The 19,122-nt window shown below is 36.9% G+C and overlaps 1 protein-coding gene across 3 annotated transcripts; it reads left to right on the top strand.

Moving 5' to 3' along the window:
• The first annotated feature begins 7,639 nt into the window (after nucleotides 1–7,639).
• Nucleotides 7,640–18,649, top strand: znf217 (zinc finger protein 217). Of its 3 annotated transcripts, none has more exons than XM_079588450.1 (6): nucleotides 7,640–7,912; nucleotides 12,068–13,735; nucleotides 14,168–14,290; nucleotides 14,440–15,777; nucleotides 16,573–16,693; nucleotides 16,779–18,649. In XM_079588450.1, the coding sequence occupies exons 2-5, from the start codon at nucleotides 12,424–12,426 to the stop codon at nucleotides 16,680–16,682; spliced, it is 2,883 nt and encodes a 960-aa protein (XP_079444576.1). In that variant the 5' UTR covers nucleotides 7,640–7,912; nucleotides 12,068–12,423; the 3' UTR covers nucleotides 16,683–16,693; nucleotides 16,779–18,649. The 3 variants fall into 3 exon arrangements, with proteins under 3 accessions (XP_079444576.1, XP_079444578.1, XP_079444577.1); XM_079588451.1 differs by having other exon boundaries at nucleotides 7,723–7,925; XM_079588452.1 differs by lacking the exon at nucleotides 16,573–16,693 and having other exon boundaries at nucleotides 16,779–18,635.
• Nucleotides 18,650–19,122: the final 473 nt, after the last annotated feature.

Here is a 19,122-nt window from a genome sequence, read left to right as displayed (position 1 = left end):
CCATTTACTGTGATGCAAAACAAGCTTGTTAGGAAGTGGAACTATCAGAGAAACATGACAAACTATCTAGTTGGACTGGATGGGCCAGATTATATTGTTTAAAAATCAGTAAGTGTATTTTAATGAACTTAGTCAACAAAACAAGCATTTCCTTCTCAGAGAGGTTCATCTGAGCAGTGTAAACAGAGACGCCTCACTATTCATGAGCGTTTACTGTAATTGTTTTGAAACTGCATGATAAAACCAGGATCCAAGTTTGTTGAATTGCGTAAGAAGGTTGTGTGTAAAAACACCGAACTTAATGCTTTTTTTAACAGTTATTTCATTCTTGGATCTGTAGGGAAAGTCTTTTACAGGGGTTTATCATCCCAGACATAATAATGCCATTCCCGATTCTGCCCCCGAAGCCTTTGTGATGTCAGAACAATGGGAAATGAGCGGGAGGCCTCTGTGTCACATGTGGTGCCTTTGATTAACATTCGAGACTGGTTTGTGGGACAGAGACTCAGGATGGAGCAAGAATAATCCAGGTGAAGAGCAACTCAGCACAACTTTATAAATGTAAATTAATAAACTTGCCTACAGTAGATAAATCAGTGTTGTTAAATTAATGTAGTAACTGGCGTATATGGTTTCAAATGTTATCTTGTTTGTCTTGTCAATATTTACACCTGACACACTCATTTGCTGTGAATTTTGAAAGTATTTTAAGGGAGAAGAGATGACACCAGAGCTGTGTTAATATCTCCCCCTCGAGTTAACGCTGTGTAAACGATATCACAGGACACTGTGATAGTGCGAGTCATCGTGTGTAAGCGCATGTAGTCATCCTGACATTATCATGAAAATAAACCCTGACAAGGGTGATTAGGTGTTCCTGAGAGCTTCTTTTCTGATAATGGCCACCTGAGTGTACTGCATCCCACTTATTAAATGCTAAACAAAAATATGAAATATTGATTTATGTTTAATTATTTTATGTGAGAAATTGCTACCAGTATGTACAGTGCTTGGTAGTAACTGATTACATGTAATCAAATTTAAAAAAAATAAGTAGGCTATACTTGTATTTAGATTATAGTACATTTTGAAATACTCGTAATCAGATTAGTTACTTTTTTACTGATTAGTGATTACATTACATATTCACACAATGGCAGTTAATCATTCATAAATAAAATAACTATTCATAACTTAATCATTCGACTAAAATTCGTAAGTAATCTACTCAGTACCAGATAGATAGATAGATAGATAGATAGATAGATAGATAGATAGATAGATAGATAGATAGATAGATAGATAGATAGATAGATAGATAGATAGATAGATAGATAGATAGATGATAGATAGAGGATGGATGGATGGATGGACGGACTGATAGATAGATAGATAGATAGATAGATAGATAGATAGATAGATAGATAGATAGATGATAGATGGATGGATGGACGGACTGATAGATAGATAGATAGATAGATAGATAGATAGATAGATAGATAGATAGATAGATAGATGGACGGACTGATAGATAGATAGATAGATAGATAGATAGATGGATGGATGGATGGATGGATAGATAGATAGATAGATAAATGGATGGATGGATGGATGGATGGATGGATGGATGGATGGATGGATGGATGGATGGACGGACTGATAGATAGATAGATAGATAGATTGATTGATTGATTGATTGATTGACGGATAGATGGATGGATGGATAGATAGATGGATGGATGGATGGATGGATGGATGGATGGATGGACGGACTGATAGATAGATAGATAGATAGATAGATAGATAGATAGATAGATAGATAGATAGATAGATAGATAGATAGATAGATAGATAGATAGATAGATAGATGGACGGACTGATAGATAGACGGACTGATAGATAGATAGATAGATAGATAGATAGATAGATAGATAGATAGATAGATAGATAGATAGATAGATAGATAGATAGATAGATTGTTCGATTGATTGACGGATAGATGGATGGATGGATGGATGGATGGATGGATGGATGGATGGATGGATGGACGGACTGATAGATAGATAGATTGATTGATTGATTGATTGATTGACGGATATAGATGGATGGATGGATGGATGGATGGATGGATGGATGGATGGATGGATGGATGGATAGATAGATAGATAGATAGATAGATAGATAGATAGATAGATAGATAGATAGATAGAGTGCCATTCAAACGTTTAGGGTCAGTTAGAAAACAATTAATTTGTCATTAATTCTGTTGAATGAAATTCATATTTAAAAAGAACACATCAATTTATCAAAATATTTTTCTTTTTAAACAAATGTTGTTCTTTTGAACTTTCTATTCATCAAAAAATCCTGAAAAAACCCGTCCCCCCTCAACACAGATGATCATGCCCCCTCAGTCGAGATAAATGTGAAAATAGATTTAATGATGAAATAGAATAGACTATTTAAAAAAAAAAAACAATTTCCAAGAGCATATGATAAGCTTTCTAGCATTAAGATTAGGACAACATTTTAGTTAAGGACACACAGTCACATTTGATTGGCACATTTGACACAAACACGTGTCACGAAGAATGCAGCTCCGTGAGTTACATTGTTAAATAGGTTGGCCATGGCAATTTCCCTTTTTGTTTTATGCAATTTTATTCAATACTCTGTAATTGCTCAGTAGCTTTAGTTTAACAATTGTAGTAACCGACAAAATACATGAACTGATCACATGTACTGCACTTTAAACTTCTGCACTGTAGGAAGATTTTAATTGAGTGGTTTTAACACTAATGTTGACATATGTGACCCTGGATCACAAAATCAGTCACATGTCGCACGGGTATATTTGTGGCAATAGCCAACAATACATTGTATGGGTCAAAATTATTGATTTTTCTTTTATGCCAAAAATCATTAGGATATTAAGTAAAGATCATGTTCCATGAAGATATTTAGTAAATTTCCTACTGTAAATATATAAAACTTTTATTTTTGTGAGTGAATGAACCATAATTACGAACATAAATGGAAAACTTTAAAGGCGATTTTCTCAATGTTTCGATTTTATGGCACCCTCAGATTCCAGATGTTCAATAGTTGTATCTCGGCCAAAAATTGTCCTATCTTAACGAATCATACATCAATTGAAAGCTTATTTATTCCGCTTTAATATGATGTATACATCTTAATTTCATAAAATTGACCCATGTGACTGGTTTTGTGGTCCAGGGTCACAAATATGAAGAAACATAGGCCTACAGAAAACAAGAGAGGTGTGTAGTAAGTATTTGCTGCTGTGACTTGGCCGATTATTGTCAGGATTATCACGAGCTAAATCTTTAGATCAGTCATTAACAGAGACCTTTACTGAAAAAAATCTATCTTTAAAGGTCTAATTTTGTCAACTTTTCCTCTTAATGCTGCGCAATACTTTCCATTGATGGAAACCAGCAACCGGGAAGACTTAACGACTGGGTTCGAGACTTCTTTTAGGGTGTACTAAACATTTCATCAAAAAGAGCTTCTGGAGATGTTTGGACAACTATGGGTCCGAGACTGATGTGGATGTGTTGACTGTGTGGCCCTGCTGACAGCTGTGGGCTGCAACTGAGAGCCTTCTCTCAGAGAAATGATTGCAATACAGCATTGGTCTGTGAGCCAGCATTCAGAGCAGAGATGAATGGGAACCATACAACATCACACTGCCTGGACGGACACTCTTCAATGGAATTACTGTAGCTACAAAAGAATGGGAGGTTTGACTTTGGAAACAGAAATTAATAGTTCCAGCCAAAGAAATCCTTTATAAGACTACAAAGGTTTGGGCATTAATAATGAGCCAAATTGGTTTTGTGTGTGTGTGAGTGTTTGTGTGTACTGTATGTATGTATATATATATATGTATATATATATACACACACACACACCGCAAATTATTTTCTGCTCTGCTTAAGAAGCATTTATTTATTATTATTATCAACGTTGAAGACATTATAGAAAGTAAGAACACCATATATATATATATATATATATATATATATATATATATATATATATATATATATATATATATATATATATATATATTTTAAACTTTCCATTCATCAAATAAACCTGAAAAAAATTATTAATCTTTCCACCAAAAAATATGTCTTCAACCAATGTCTTCAATATTGATAATAATAATAAATAAATGCTTCTTAAGCAGAGCAGAAAATAATTTGCGGTGTGTGTGTAATAATGTGTATATATATTATATATACAGTATACACAAACTGCATGCATGTATGTATATATGTATGTATACTTATGTATGTGTGTGTGTATATATATATATATATATATATATATATATATATATAGGCTATATATATATATGTGTGTGTGTGTGTGTGTAGAGAGAGAGAGTATAATGTAATTGGTTAAAATATAAATAAATATATATATATAAAATATATACAAATAAACACATTTTGCATGTATATATATATATATATACATATACATATATATAGCTACCACATTTAAATATATACATATATTTTCTTCATGCAAAAAAAGATTAATGCTTTATTTTATTTTACGCCATTTCTTACTGTATCAAATAATGTATGACGATGTTTCCATAGATGAAATAAATAAATAAATAAATAAAAGGCATTTAAGTCCTCACACAAGAACAATGCAAAAGCAAAGGGCCTTAGGGAGATTCCCAAGATCTTCCTTTCCATGAGGGTTGGGTGTGGAAATGTGGGGGATGGGGAAGCTACCGCTTCATTCACATGCTTAATATCAAACTTAAAGAAAAGAATAGTTTGACTGGTGCAGAAGGACAAGCAGCCTTCCATATTAAATGTACAGAATGTATATATAGAAGCACTTTTCCGGTTTTGAAGGTCAGATTTTGGATGGAAACAGAAGAAAAACACAAAGGCTTAAACAAACGCATTAACCTGCTCTTTGTATTCGAGTAATGTCAATAACAACGTTTTCTCAACGGAATGATTGCACAACAGCTCTGTGTCCTTCGCCTGAGGGTGTTTAAAGTACTTCTCACTTCTGATGAACTAATACATCCCGAGAACGCTCCTATTCCAGTTACAACCATTCTGTGTCACAACAAATGCATGCTGTCTTAGTAAGCATCAAGAGTGGCATAATGACTATTATTCTGTACATAAATGCAATAAATACAATATCCTTGAATGATCGATTGTTCTGCAAAAAACTTTATATGTCAAAGTTCATGCAATGCTCAAAATAGACTAGCTTATTTGAATGGCAATTATGCCGAATGGTACTTTTCTTCTACATAAGCTTTGACTAAAGTGATCTTCACTTCTACATATGCTATATAACTTTGACTTTTAAACAATAAAGTAACAGTAACAAACCCTGATGCCTTTACATTCATGTGTTTTCTTGTGTGAGCCCTCTACCCTTCCCCCACCCTACATGAGTGTGTGTGTGTGTGTGTGTGTGTGTGTGTGTGTGTGTGTGTGTGTGTGTGTGTGTGTGTGTGTGTGTGTGTGTGTGTGTGTGTGTGTGTGTGTGTGTGTGTGTGTGTGTGTGTGTGAGAGAGTTGAGGGAAGCAATGCAGGGGACGTGATAAGTATCTGCTCTCTCAAATAACAGCCAAATTTCCTTCAGTTTCATGCAGTTGCAGAATAGTGACGTTTCAGTGCTTATCTGTGTTTTGCGAAAGAAATAATGAATGGAATCCTTGTGGAAGGAGAGAAAGCAACTTTATCCACCTCTATTATGGACATTAGTCAAAAGCATGGGGGGAAAAAGGACGTCAGGGCTTTAAATGCAAGTTTTTAGGATGATGCCACCATGAGGTGTGGCGACATGAACTGGAATAAATAGCTTTTAGCCCTCCTTTAGGTAAATAAGGCGGCAGGATAAAACAATATTATTGTGCATAGTTTCCAAATTATGCATTTTTAAGCATATTTAATAGTGAGTTTTAGGATAAATAAAATGTTAGCTGTGAAATTTACTTTAACAAGCCAAAGTTACTTTAAAATCAACCATTTTATTCCAAATGTCATTTCCACCACAGAATACTGTTAAACATTATACACATTTTAAGATGTGTTGGAAATGCTGACTTCTTAGGACAAAAAAATACTCCTGTGATGCATGTATGAACATTTAGGCTATAGGCCTACTAGCTAAAACTAGCAGAAACAAACAGATGTAGGTGAAAAAAGCCACTAAAGTGAACAAAAATGATGTGGACAATATGGATTACTAGCAGAATTATCGTTGGTAAGAGAATGTAAACTGAGGATAATCTTTTTATAAAAGGTAGGCCTATGTTTTGTTACTTTAAGTAAACATATTTACGTTTTTATTATTCTTGTCTAATAACATACGGGTACCAGCTGCACCTCCGGGGTTTCGAAAGGACAATTGTTTACAACGCTGGCTAAAATGAATCCTAATAGCCTACTTATTATTAACTTCCTTCTCATTACTACTAACGGAAGCCATCCCCACACAATCAGAGGCTGTGCATAACTCTAATACCTCAGTTCATCAACAATAACCGTAAACCACAGTTCCACTGTAACAATCTAGATGAAGAATAGTTGAGAGGGTCATGTGATCAGAGGTGCGCGAGTCGCGACGTTCCACAGAACGCGGTGGGTTGCATGAACGCGCCTTCCAGCCTCATCCGACTCTCGGTTCCTATGAACAGTTCATTAAGCAATTCAGTGATTCTTTTACGTTGGTACGTAATTACGTCACCACGTGGACCTTAATATCCCTGCGTGGCAAACTACGTGCTAACGTTTCAATAAAGCCATGTTGTTGTTGTTTAATACGTTTTTTAAAATGTAATTTAGGCTAATTTGTGCCAGAACAGTTTGTTGCAGCCCTGATTTAGAGAGCCTAAATAAAATGTATATTTCTAATAATATTTAACAACACTAGGATAACTTGTTGTATGTTTTAATAAACTCAACTCAGTTTCGTATGTGTGTTGATAAAATGTTAAACATATTTATAGGGAATTTTATTTTTAACTTCTGATATTTGTGTAGCCTACTGGCCTTTTTTTTTTTTGTCTGACCAAAAATAAAAAGTATAAATTGTCTCACCCTCGTGTTGGTTTAAACCTGTATGAGTTTCTTTGTTCTGTTAAACACAAAATAACATATTAAGAATTATGGTAACCAATTGTTTTCTGGTCCCCATTGACTTCTATATATTTTTTTCAAACTAAACATAAAAGTCAATTCTTCCAAATATATTATTTTTTTGTGTACAACAGAACAAAGAAACTCATACATGTTGACAACAACATGAGGGTGAGTAAATGATTGTTTTTGTTTTTTGGGGGGTGAACTATCCCTTTAACAAAAGTGATACATTGCTGTTACGTGAATCATATGAATTCAGAAAACCGTTGAGAATGAGATCCACCAACAAAGAACAGGATCGAAAGAGCCCACTCTTTTAAGGGAATCAAACTACCCTGATTGTGCTTTATGTATTTGAGGCCACTAAATAGTCATTCTTTCGAGAATCGGGCAACTGCTCGTGCTGTACGTTGTTGATTCACCGGTTTTGTGAACCAGCTCAAGTGATTCATTTAATATACATTCGACTCAAAAGAACAGTGCGTTAAAGAATCGAACATCCACAGCTACCCACGGGAGCGCGCCCTCTCTCTCTCTCTCTCTCTCTGAACGCAACAGCTGCATAGTGAGTGATTTGCAAACATTGAAAGCAAGGCATTTCGTCCGGCTAACAATTGGCTAACTCAGCTAATCAGATTTCCAGAAAGAAAGAAAGAAAACCAGTTACCAAACTAACATCCCATATACGTTATTAGTTACAATAGCGATTGTTGGCACACAATAAGAATACCTGACGAAGTCTGAACATAATGGTAGGTATGGAGGGTGAGTTCCTTATTTTCTATATCACTCATCGCTAGCGTGTCGTTAGCCAAATTTCTATTATCAGCACGAGCGCAGGTTGATCTAACTCAACAAAGTTAACGAACCGAAACAAAAGCTTTAGTTGAAAACAAACACTCTATTATATGAAATGAAATAGAAGAGGATGATAAAGTTGGTGTCTTTTTTTGGTAATGCAGGAACTGCATTAAGGTCTTTTGATGTTCTTCCTTAACTTGAAAGGGGGAAAGAATAGACAACAACTTGACAAAAGTTTTAGCCATCCCCCAAAACAAAGTTATAAAGTTGTATTTTGCTATCCGACCTGTTATGTTATACAAATAATAGCTTTTGATGCAGCCATCGAAAAATAATGTATTCGAATAGATACAAAGAAGAAGGAACTTATTTTTTGGTCAAACTGATGTTTGTCATATTAATGATTTTATGTTATTCATTTTGTTTGAATATCTATTCTGTCTTGTTTTTATAGTTTCTTCCATCAAACTATATTGATGGTTATACGTTATTTATATAGCTGACCATATAGTGATCTCATTGTTCTATAGTAAAGACATCTTAACTGTAGTTAGGGAGGAGTTTTGTATCGCATGCCAAGGTGGAAACAAGAAAAGAAAAACAGGGCATGCAGGTATATTGGCGAGGTATGTATTAAAATAACTACTAGCAGTCTCTAGGGTTGCTGATCAAGTCAGAATGATCACGTGTCAGGAAATTACAGCCACATTAAAGACATGCTTCCACACACGAGGCATTATTATTTATATAAGCCATGAATTCGTTTAGAACGCACGCTTCGTTTAGAACATAGTTTCTATTATGTTTTTGGAAAATCGATACTTTTAAACTTTGCATTATGACGTCAGTAACCGTTCTTAAATCAGCAGCCATCGCCACATTCTCCCCCTTACTCTCACATATTTGTGCTCGACGTCAAGTGTGTGTGCACAGAAGTGCTGTGTTTGAATACCTCGTCTGTGTAAAATGCATTTATATATGAATGTATATGATTATATATATATAGAGTTAAAGTAAAAAAAGTTATATATATATATATATATATATATATATATAACTTTTTTTACTTTAACTCTCTCTATATATATATAACTTTTTTTACTTTAACTCTATATATATATTTATATATATATATATATATATATATATATATATATATAGTTTATATAGTTAAAGTAAAAAAAAAGTTATATATTAGTGTGTGTGTTATATATATATAATGTGCAAAGTGTTTATTTATATACATATGCTTTACTTTATTCATAAATGTTTTTGGTTGACGTCAGAATTACAGTTGAGAGCTTTTCTGAGATAATTACTGAGCAACGCTGTTTTTTTCCCCTTAAAGGGCACTCGTACTGTTTTTCTTAAGGTATAATAACCTGTTTTTCACTTATTTGCATGAGCCAACCGCACCATTTATTGCTCTATAAGACAATAAGTGTAACTGATACTGTCTTTTTAAGAACTCTTATTGATAAATTTGGATGGTTTTGGGGCCAACAAACGCGCTATTCTTGTGAACAGGTTGCATGGCAAAGCCCAAACAAAAGAGTAAGACAAACACCAGCTGGTCCCTAGCTGTTTCTTCAGCATGTCAACTAACCGTGTTTTACTCTATTATAATGATGCAAGTATAGGTGGAGCCATTAACATTTGAATAACTTTTTACTATTTTTTAGTGTTTTTTAGATAACTTTTGTGCATTTAGAAGTAAATAGCTAGCTCAGGATTTGTGATTACTATCTGAAGGATTTTTGAGAAGCAAACAGTGTTGCTTGTTGAAATCAGCATGGCAAGGCCTGTCATTAGAGTAGCATGTCTGCAGAATCTAAAAGAATTCACAGATTGTTTTCTTTTTTTCTTTTTTTTTTTAACAGTGGTTATTCGGTAGATAACTGAAGTGTTGAAGCTTCCTTTTCAGCCTTCTCTTTTTTCATCTTCAGCCTCTGTTTCTCTTTTTCAGTGCCTAACATTAGCAAAGCCTATTTTTGTGTTGCGCAGGGTTTCCCTAAAAGTGATTTGGACTAGTAGTGTGGATGTAGAGATTATTGTCATATGATGATTGATTTTTTTTTTTTATGCTTTGAATTGTAAAGTAAGTACTCCGTTTACAAATGATTGGCAAGTTGCCTGAAACTTTGTAATAGGCTTGATAAGAGTATTAATCTTGGATGTTATTTAATATACTAAGAGAAAGAAGAGTGTGGTTGCCCATATTTAATGGCTTGTGTCAGCATGGACGGTAGGCTAAAAGGTTGCAGAACAATGCTGTGACTCCACCTAAGGCCTCATGAGAGAGGTTTTGCAGATATTGTGAAGGACACCGCTGTAGATAGGCATAAGACTCTGGCTTCCTGTTGCCTCACAGTAATTCATCTAAAGAATTTCGTCAGTTTTGTCCCTGAAAAACTTTCTAAAGATTTGAAATCGTGTTTTTCCTTCAAGTTGTGTAAATGCACCAATACAGAGCACTCTGTGAGTTTGCAATTTATTAGGTCTCACACAATGCTTTTTTTTTTGTTACGTATACATATTTACTAAAATTATACGTTCAGTAGGCATTTGGGTACTAGATGCAACGTTTTCAATGTTCCTTTATGAACAACGTTGACATAGAATTCCATAATAAATAATGTTTGTTTTATGATCAATTATCACCTTTTGTGATCTTCATTTAAGATTTTTATTTAGTTTTGTATTATTTTATTACTTTATTTAGTAGTATATTATTTCCAAAAACTTTCCAAACTTTTGAACGTATACATATTTATTTATTTATTTATTAGAGAGAGAGAGAGAGAGAGAGAGAGAGAGAGAGAGATAAATAAATAAATAGTCACATAAATTGATTAAATTAATAATTATTGTACTAAAAACCAATTTAAAAAAGAATCTAAAGCGATATCACAGGGGTCTATTGTCTTAAAAGATGACACTTGTCTATGAATCATATAATCATTGATTTATTTTTCTGTTAGTCATAAAAAAAAATATGGTAGTTCGTTTTAAAAATGTCCCCAAAGTTTCTCCGAATAATATGTCTACAGTACAGAGCCTGATTTATAGACTGGGAATTTTTATAGGCACACCTAAATTTGACAGTACTGCATTGTGATGTACTTATTTAGTTGATTCTTACAGTTGTTTCCATTTAATTTATGTAAAAAAGACAAATTACATCAAAGGATTTGAGGTCAAATGCTAGTTATTTAAATGTACATTAAAGCAATAAAATGGCTGCTTATTTAGAGTTGTCCTGTGGTGTTGTGTGACATATTAAGCTCCATTTCAAATGATTTAAGCAGCATTTTTATAATATATTTTTTATAACGCATTACATTTGTGCATGCCGTTTTATGACTATGACCTCTTATCAATTGAGATTACTACATGGTGTATTTGTACAAAAGGACCACTGAAGTTGATATAAAAAAACATATCTATTCTTTTCATTTACATTGGGCATGGTTCAGCGACCATCCCACTGGAGTAACTTAGCGCTAAGGACTTTTCTCAAGGGCACAATTATTATATACTAACACTGTAACCACCCCCCCGCCAACATCCACCTAGCTGCTGGTTCATTCCCAATTCAGATACTTTGGTGTCAAAGCCTCAACCTTTGGCTGTTTGCCCAGATCTTTAACCACTAGCTTACTATTGCATTTCACTCAGTATATGTTTCCTTAAATAATGAAACAATATTTAAATATATCCTGAAATTAAAACAATCCTCTGATTTATGCTATAACAATGTTAAATGTATGTTTTTGTTTTGACCAATGAGTCTAGATTATCACTTAATTTGTATTTGTTCAACTTTGGCTAATTGCAGTGTGCTTAAAGTTAAACTTTTCTTTGTTCGCCAGTTTACTTAAGAAACTTAAGCTAAACATCAATCCTAGAGCCCTATGTGGTTGCTAATCTGTTTAACTATCCATGTGACATTGTGTCATCTCGAGTAACAGTACAAAACAGATGAGTGCTTGCCCCCTGCCCACATTAATTGAATCATTTGTATTTGTATTTGTAAGTGTAGTCTTGAGTTGATTGCATTCCACGGAAGTGGCCACACCTGACTTTGTCCTTTTCTTCCATTTCAGGTTTTGCCTGTCAGGACAATTCTTCTGTGTGAATCACAAGAAATCAACTGATCGAGTTTATGCCCCATTACCTGGCAGTGACTGGCAAGCCCCGACTGCTTCTCCTGTATAGGATGGATCATAGGGGTTTACAGAAACTCTTAGCAAACGTGCTGTTCTGAAATTCAAATTTGAAAAGTACAATGGAAGTGTTAAGAGTATTTGGCATTTTGTTATCTCATGCATATCCTCCTTCATGAGTATTTCAAAAGAACGACTCTACTTTCACATGTCTTGTTACATTCAACATATTGTTTCGTACAAGCTTTCAACTGAAACTAAAAACTGAAAAAATTTCCAAGTAAATTCCTGCTGACATGCCTACCCACCCATTGATCCCATATGTGGAAAGTCCTGATGGACTAGGTCATGACATTCTCAGCCACAGCAGTGCAAGTATGCCTGGTACTGGATCTAGCATGACGCCCCACGCCAGCTTGGTGGAAAAATCTGATACGCTGGTAGAAAGTAGCCTACCTCTAGACTGCATGTTTTGCGAAGAGACTTTCCTGCATCAGGAAGACCTGGGACCACACCTTCTATCCCAGCATCCCACAACATTCCATGCTCCTGCAGTGTTGCGCGTGGAAGCGGAATTCTTAACTCCCAGCGACAGGGCCCGTTCTAAGACCTGCCCAGCTGTGGAAAAGAATGAGGAGCTCTGTTGCGCTGTGTGCGACCAGGCTGTCGCAGATGCGACAGAGTTGGAAACGCACATGAGGAAACACAAGGACTCTTTCACGTACTGCTGCGGCCTCTGTGGACGTCGTTTCAAAGAGCCGTGGTTCCTAAAGAACCACATGAGAACCCATGGTGGAAAGGCTGGGTCTAAAAACAAAAACCAGGACCTGGAGATCCCAACTACCGTTAATGACGTCATCCAAGACCAACCCCCATCACCTGTGGTCACATCGTACAAAATGTGCATGATATGTGGCTTCTTTTTCCTCAACAAGGAAGTTCTGGCTGAGCACAGCAAAGTCCACAACCGGGAACCGGAAGTAGATGAGAACGTCTCCCTTGTCAGCCAGCCTGCTGAGGAGGTTCCTGCATCTCAGAAGTCGTTTTTGCAGACCTTACAGTTGCATCCGTCTGGAGTGAGAGAAACTGAAAATAATCACCCGTCTGGACGCTGGATATCACATCTTGATCCTTTCAATACCTACCAGGCCTGGCAGTTGGCCACCAGGGGCAAGATCGCGGCAGGTCCAAACTTAGCCAAGGAGCTCAACGCGGACTCCAACTCTGACAACGAGGACTCTGGTTCTGAAAAAGAGGAACTGGGGGCCATCTGGGCTTCTGGCGGTGGAGATAAACCAGTCAGGCGAGGCCTAAGAAGTGAACTCAAGCCTTCTGAGACTCCTTCCCCATCACCTGAGCAAAAAGGTCTGATTCGTAAAGACAAGCCAACAAACTGTGAAGAGTGTGGCAAGATCTTCAGGACGTACCATCAGTTGGTCCTTCATTCTAGAATCCACAAGAGCAGAGGGGGAGCAGAGAGCCCAACCACACCTGTAGACGGGAGGGCCCAAAGTGTAGGCTCGTGTAGCAGTTCATCTCTCGACCGAGCAGAGGAGTATTCCGAGGATGGCTCGGAAGAGGGAGTGCCAGTTGACGCCTTTAATCCAGGTATTATTATCAAAGTGTTTGGTAATGCATTCACATTTTAATTACTTTTTAATTGCTTGGTATAAACAACAAACCATCATCTGTCAGATGTTGGTCCACAGAGAGCTCATAATTGGCATCACCATTGTTAAATTATGCTCATAATGCACACCATAATTAATTACCAAAGAAATGTGCACTCTTTATTACAGAAGAAGCTACTTCTCAATGGTTCATTTGCATTTTCACACAAACCTATTTTTGTACTAGTGAAGAACTTAGAGCTCCCTCTGCTGGTCAAGAGAGAACTTGAATCTTTCATATTTAAGGGCAATCTGTAGTATGGCTCATGTTCAGCTTGCAGTTTTTAATTTCTGTTATAGGTCACCATTTTGTACCATTCAGGCAATATATGTTTTGCATATGTTAAACATGTCTCTCTTTGTCCTACAGATAAAAGTGAGGATGGATCAGGTAAAATGAAGCTCAAAATTCTTGCTCCAAGAAAATGCAGTTACTGTGGCAAGACTTTCCGCTCAAATTATTACCTCAATATTCATCTCAGGACACATACTGGTTAGTACTTGGTTGTATTGCTTTTTTTTTTTACAACTTATGTCTCTGTTTTCTTGTATTTCAGGATGAAAATAGTGTTTCTTTTAATACAGATTGTTTATTTGCTACGGTTTATTTTAAATATTTGCGTCTCTCTTTTCATTTCACAGGTGAAAAACCTTATAAATGTGAATATTGTGACTATGCTGCTGCACAGAAAACGTCTTTGAGGTACCATTTAGACAGACGTCACAAAGATAAACCTTTCACGGAAATCCCGAACATTCCTGCAACATCGTCTACTAGAAATATCATCAAGTCCATCGAACCTCCCAAGAATGATGACAAACGAGCCTTAAAACCAGCCAAACAATGGCTTGCTCCTAAACCTCTCCCTGTTAGTGTTAAGCGTGAACAAGGCATGAGCCAGGCCATTATTACCAGCACAACTCCTTTCATTCAAATAAAGCAAGAGCATGCAAGTTCTCCTGCCGCAGCCCCTTACACCCCTGCGAGTGAGGTCAACAAAAAATTCCCAGTACCGGTAAACCTGAAGATGGAGGAGAAAGAGGCTTCTGAGGCACCGTTGAATCTTTCCCTCAAAGTGTCTCTTTCTGTATCTGCTACCTCAGTACCCAGAAACCTGTTACTGACCAACACATGTACCTCTTGCTCCTATGAAACCCTTTACCCTGAGGTTCTCCTGATGCATAAAAAGCTCATCCACAAGGAGAAGTTGGACGTCAAGAAGAACGGATACAGGGGACCTCAGAAACAGAAACGGTACACTGGTTGCCCCCCGGCTCTTGAGGGCAAAGACGTCACTCCTTTGCCCAGCATCAACAAGAAGCATCCCCGTCGGACCAAATCCCCACTCCGGCAGCCGGAAAAACCTGGCGAGAGGCTTCCGAAACATCCACAGATGTCTAAGATTTCTCCTGCAAAAGAGCGCTGGAGAGAACAGCACCAGGAGGCTCAGCGGGGCAGGGAATTGGATGCAACCAGCTCGCTATCTAGAATCTCAGAGCAAGAAGCTAGCAGAAAATTAAATGTGCCAATTGTAAATGATCGAGAGTTGCCCAAGAAGAGGCCTGGCCTGGATCATGAGATGAGTCAGAGGGCAAGTATGGGCAAAAACGGAATGGTATGGCCCACAGATCCAGCTAGACTTTGCCTTTCAGACCGTTTCCGCAACTTGACGCAAATGGATGTTGGCGAACCCTCTAGCAAGAGACAGAAGTCCTTTGAGCCTCTACATGCCGCATCTGGACGGCATGGAGAGGATTTCAACAGGCTTGTGCCCTCCGGCAGAAATGCGAAGACCTCGTTGCAGGCAAACTCGCCCTTGGCTTCGGTTAAGGTGACTCCTACGCCGTCTCCCAATAACATGCAGCCTGACTGGAATGTCCTCAACCTGCTCCGCACCTACAATCCCAACAACCTGGCGTCGCTCTATCACCCCGCCGCTGCAGGTTCCAGCCACGCTGTCATGGCCTCACCTGGCCCTGGTAATTATTTACTACACGATTTTTAGGAAATGCTCATTAGGTAATGGAAGAGATCTGTTTAAACTCAAGAAATGAGAGCAAATATAAGAATTCAACAATAGCTTTTCCATACTTTTAAGATTAGATGGCATAAATAGGCGAATCTAACAAAATAATATGTTCAACATATATTTCAAGTCAAAATGTTCTAATATAGTAATTAAATTATGTATGTATAATATATATATATAACCAATTAATCGCATCAAAGTTAAAAGGTTGTTTGTGTAACATGTTTATATAATATCTAATTATACTTGCATATATATATATATATATATATATATATATATATATACATACATATATACATACATATATAAATACAGTGTGTGTGTGTGTGTAAATATACACCTGTATATATAATTATGCATATACACCAATAAATACTGTATATATAAAATAAAATATAATTCGAACACGCATATATAAATAAGCTTTTATCTTAGATGCGATTAATCGATTTGTCTGCACTAATATATACAACACACTAATATATATTAATTTTTTCTCCACATCACGTTAATGTGAAGAGGCAGCTTAATTGTCGTAAATAAGGTCACAATACAACATATCCTCATGTTTCAATGGTAAAGTTATATTTCAAGCCTCTGAGAAAGTGCAGGCAGTACCTTTCAAGAGCCATTTAAATATTTTAGACTTCACCATGGCCTCTTAAATGGTCTTGGCAGTTGTTTAGTCAGGATGTGGTCTGGGATTATGACTGAACACTACCCCATATGCTCCTCTCTTTAGGGAGTAGGTCCTTGATCTTCCCTCATTACTCCACTAGTATGACTCAGAGGAGAATCCAAACCAGCCCTCTGAGTAATGAACGCTGTGGACCTTCAGATAAGAGCTCTTAGAACTGTCCAGGGTAAATGTCTTTGGCAGACCTTGCTCTCGTTTCACAGGTATTGCGCTGTGGTCCATGTAGCTAATCGCATTGTCTCTCCTCACAGCTTTGAAATATGCAGAGAAAACGGGGATGCGGTCGCCAACGGTGGGGTCCACGGCTGGGAGGAAAGTTTAAAGGATTTGATGTTGCTCAGAAAGTTCTTCAGACACTACCGCTGAAAGGTTTGATGTGCTGGAAGGATGAACTGTGGGGATTCGGGCCGCAAGCGCTGCAATAGCCTTGGCTGGAAGGCAGAATGAACTTGGACTGCAGCCTTGAACAGTGTTGTTTTGATTCAATTTGCATTCCATTATGGCAATAGATTCATCTGTGGTGCACTTAACACAAAGCTGAACGTCAGACGCACAGACGTGCATGACAGTTGACTTGTGAATCTGTTGTGGGTCAGTGGTTTATGATGGCCTAAATACTAATCAAACCGCAAGCCCAGCAAGTGCCTCCATTACTTTTTATTAAAAGCCTACATGCTTTATCTACGAGTGGACGGCACTGACCAAATACACGAGGAGGGGGGCGCTGTGTTATTTTTGCTTTTCTCTAGTTGTGTAAGATTGTCTATATTGTTAATGTTTAACACCTCTTTTACACTTTACAGGTCAACTTTATGCTATGCAGAGAATGGGAAATCTATCATTTCCAAAGTTATAAATCTTTTCATTTGTACAAATCGAGCTGCTGTGTTACGGTCTCGGGTCTGAGACTTTTTGAAGCAATGGTGACGTACTGTGTACTGTTGTGTAGGTACATTTAAAAGAGAATGAATGAAAATGAAAAAGAAATGCAGGGACTGCATGGAACCTCTTTCACTGTGACAAAGACATTCAATGGGATCCTCAGGATTGAAGAGAAACATAACTGTGATATTGTGCCGCCGCTGCTGAGCAGTTCTGCCAAATGTGTGGTGAGCATTTTGTGTCTTATGCTGTTTTTTTTGTTTTTTTTTTGTTTGTTTTTTTACCTAATAATCAATTGTATTTATTTTCAGGCAAGTGTGTTGGTTTATTAGGTTGTCATTGCGTGTTTGTGGAATGGTGGCTAAAGCACGTCATGGTTTCTGTTACTGTCTGAGTTCAGTATACTAACTCTTACTCCCTGAAGATGTTTGGCCACCGGAGAGTTAACTTATTTTGTAATGTTTTAGGGGCTTTCATGAGCTGAAGCAAATGCATTGTATTTCCTTGATAATAAACTTGAAGCGTTTTTTTTTTTTTTTTTTTTGCTTCACCCCACAATGAGGAATTGCCCCTTATTTAGTTATTTTTGTGAGTTGTAGATCAGTTAGGCGAGTGATGGCTGTCACTGTGTTTTGATAATGGATTTCGATTAGTCCGAAACCAACGCTGCCTATTATGCAGGTTCGATGTCTGTTTTTTGTGCTCAGTATTTCGATTCTTTCAAACACACTGAATTGGGTTTGTGTAGGTAGTTTGGTTTAGGATGTAGTGACAGCCATGTGTAAATTTGTAGTTGTGCAAAAAAAAAAAAAAAATTCTCGAGTGTATTTGTTCCCATTTTTAATTTTTTTCTTTTGCACTTTCACTAATTTCTCTTTAGAGTTCCTTTCTTGTGGTAAGGTTGTGTCACAGGCGTGCACAAATAATGAAGCTGAATGATGCTTTTTCCTCCCTGTCTTGTCCATTGTTTCATGAATGATGCTGTTATTCTTGGTCTCTAACAGAATGTGTAATTTGGATTCCCAATCTTGTAACCCACCTTGTTATTAAGCCGGGTGTATTCCAGGGCTGAGGCCCTTTCTAGAGGCAGAATAAAGCAGTTGTGTAAACTGTAAGAAATGTCAAATTGTCAGTTTCATTTTCATCTGAGGAATACTAAGGTGAGTGAAATGTTTTAAAAATTTGATTGTGAATGTTTACTAAATATTAAAACGCATACTATCTAATATGCATAATTTGGAGTCCTGATATTATGTATTGTACTTTTTGTGCATTCCAAGTAGTCTAGACTACAGTTTATTAGAAAACGTGACTTCACTGGCAGGACACTAGAGGGCAGTATGTACAAACATGTGAACTGCTGCCGGTGAAACCATGTGCTTGCTTTATTTGATATACCGAGACACAATGAACTCTTCACACAAAGAGTTATGAGGTCTTGTGCAGATAAAATAACCATTCGCCATAATTTGCCATTTTCTGATTGAAGATGACTGCATTGCATTGAATAATTATCTCTAGCATCTTCCATTTGAGGCCCAGCCGCTTTTATTAAACAGCTGTGGACTAGTTATCCTTAATTTGCTTTGTTCATCTTCATTCCTGGCCATGCATACTGGATCAGGGGTGACGGCGTGTTGAACCTGGCCGAGTGCATCCCAGTGTCTGTCAAAAGCAAATTACATAGGACAGTATCCAGCACATTAAACAAGA

The sequence above is a fragment of the Phoxinus phoxinus genome (assembly GCF_949152265.1).
Source record: "Phoxinus phoxinus genome assembly, chromosome: 18".
Lineage (NCBI taxonomy): Eukaryota > Metazoa > Chordata > Actinopteri > Cypriniformes > Leuciscidae > Phoxinus > Phoxinus phoxinus.
This window is presented reverse-complemented; position numbering and strand designations above follow the sequence as displayed.

Coding starts and splice junctions, on each gene's coding strand:
- znf217 (XM_079588450.1), top strand. CDS start 12,424: ATGCCTACCCACCCATTGATCCCATATGTGGAAAGTCCTGATGGACTA. Junction 13,736..14,167: donor AGTTGACGCCTTTAATCCAG/GTATTATTATCA, acceptor TTTGTCCTACAG/ATAAAAGTGAGGATGGATCA. Junction 15,778..16,572: donor CATGGCCTCACCTGGCCCTG/GTAATTATTTAC, acceptor TCCTCTCTTTAG/GGAGTAGGTCCTTGATCTTC.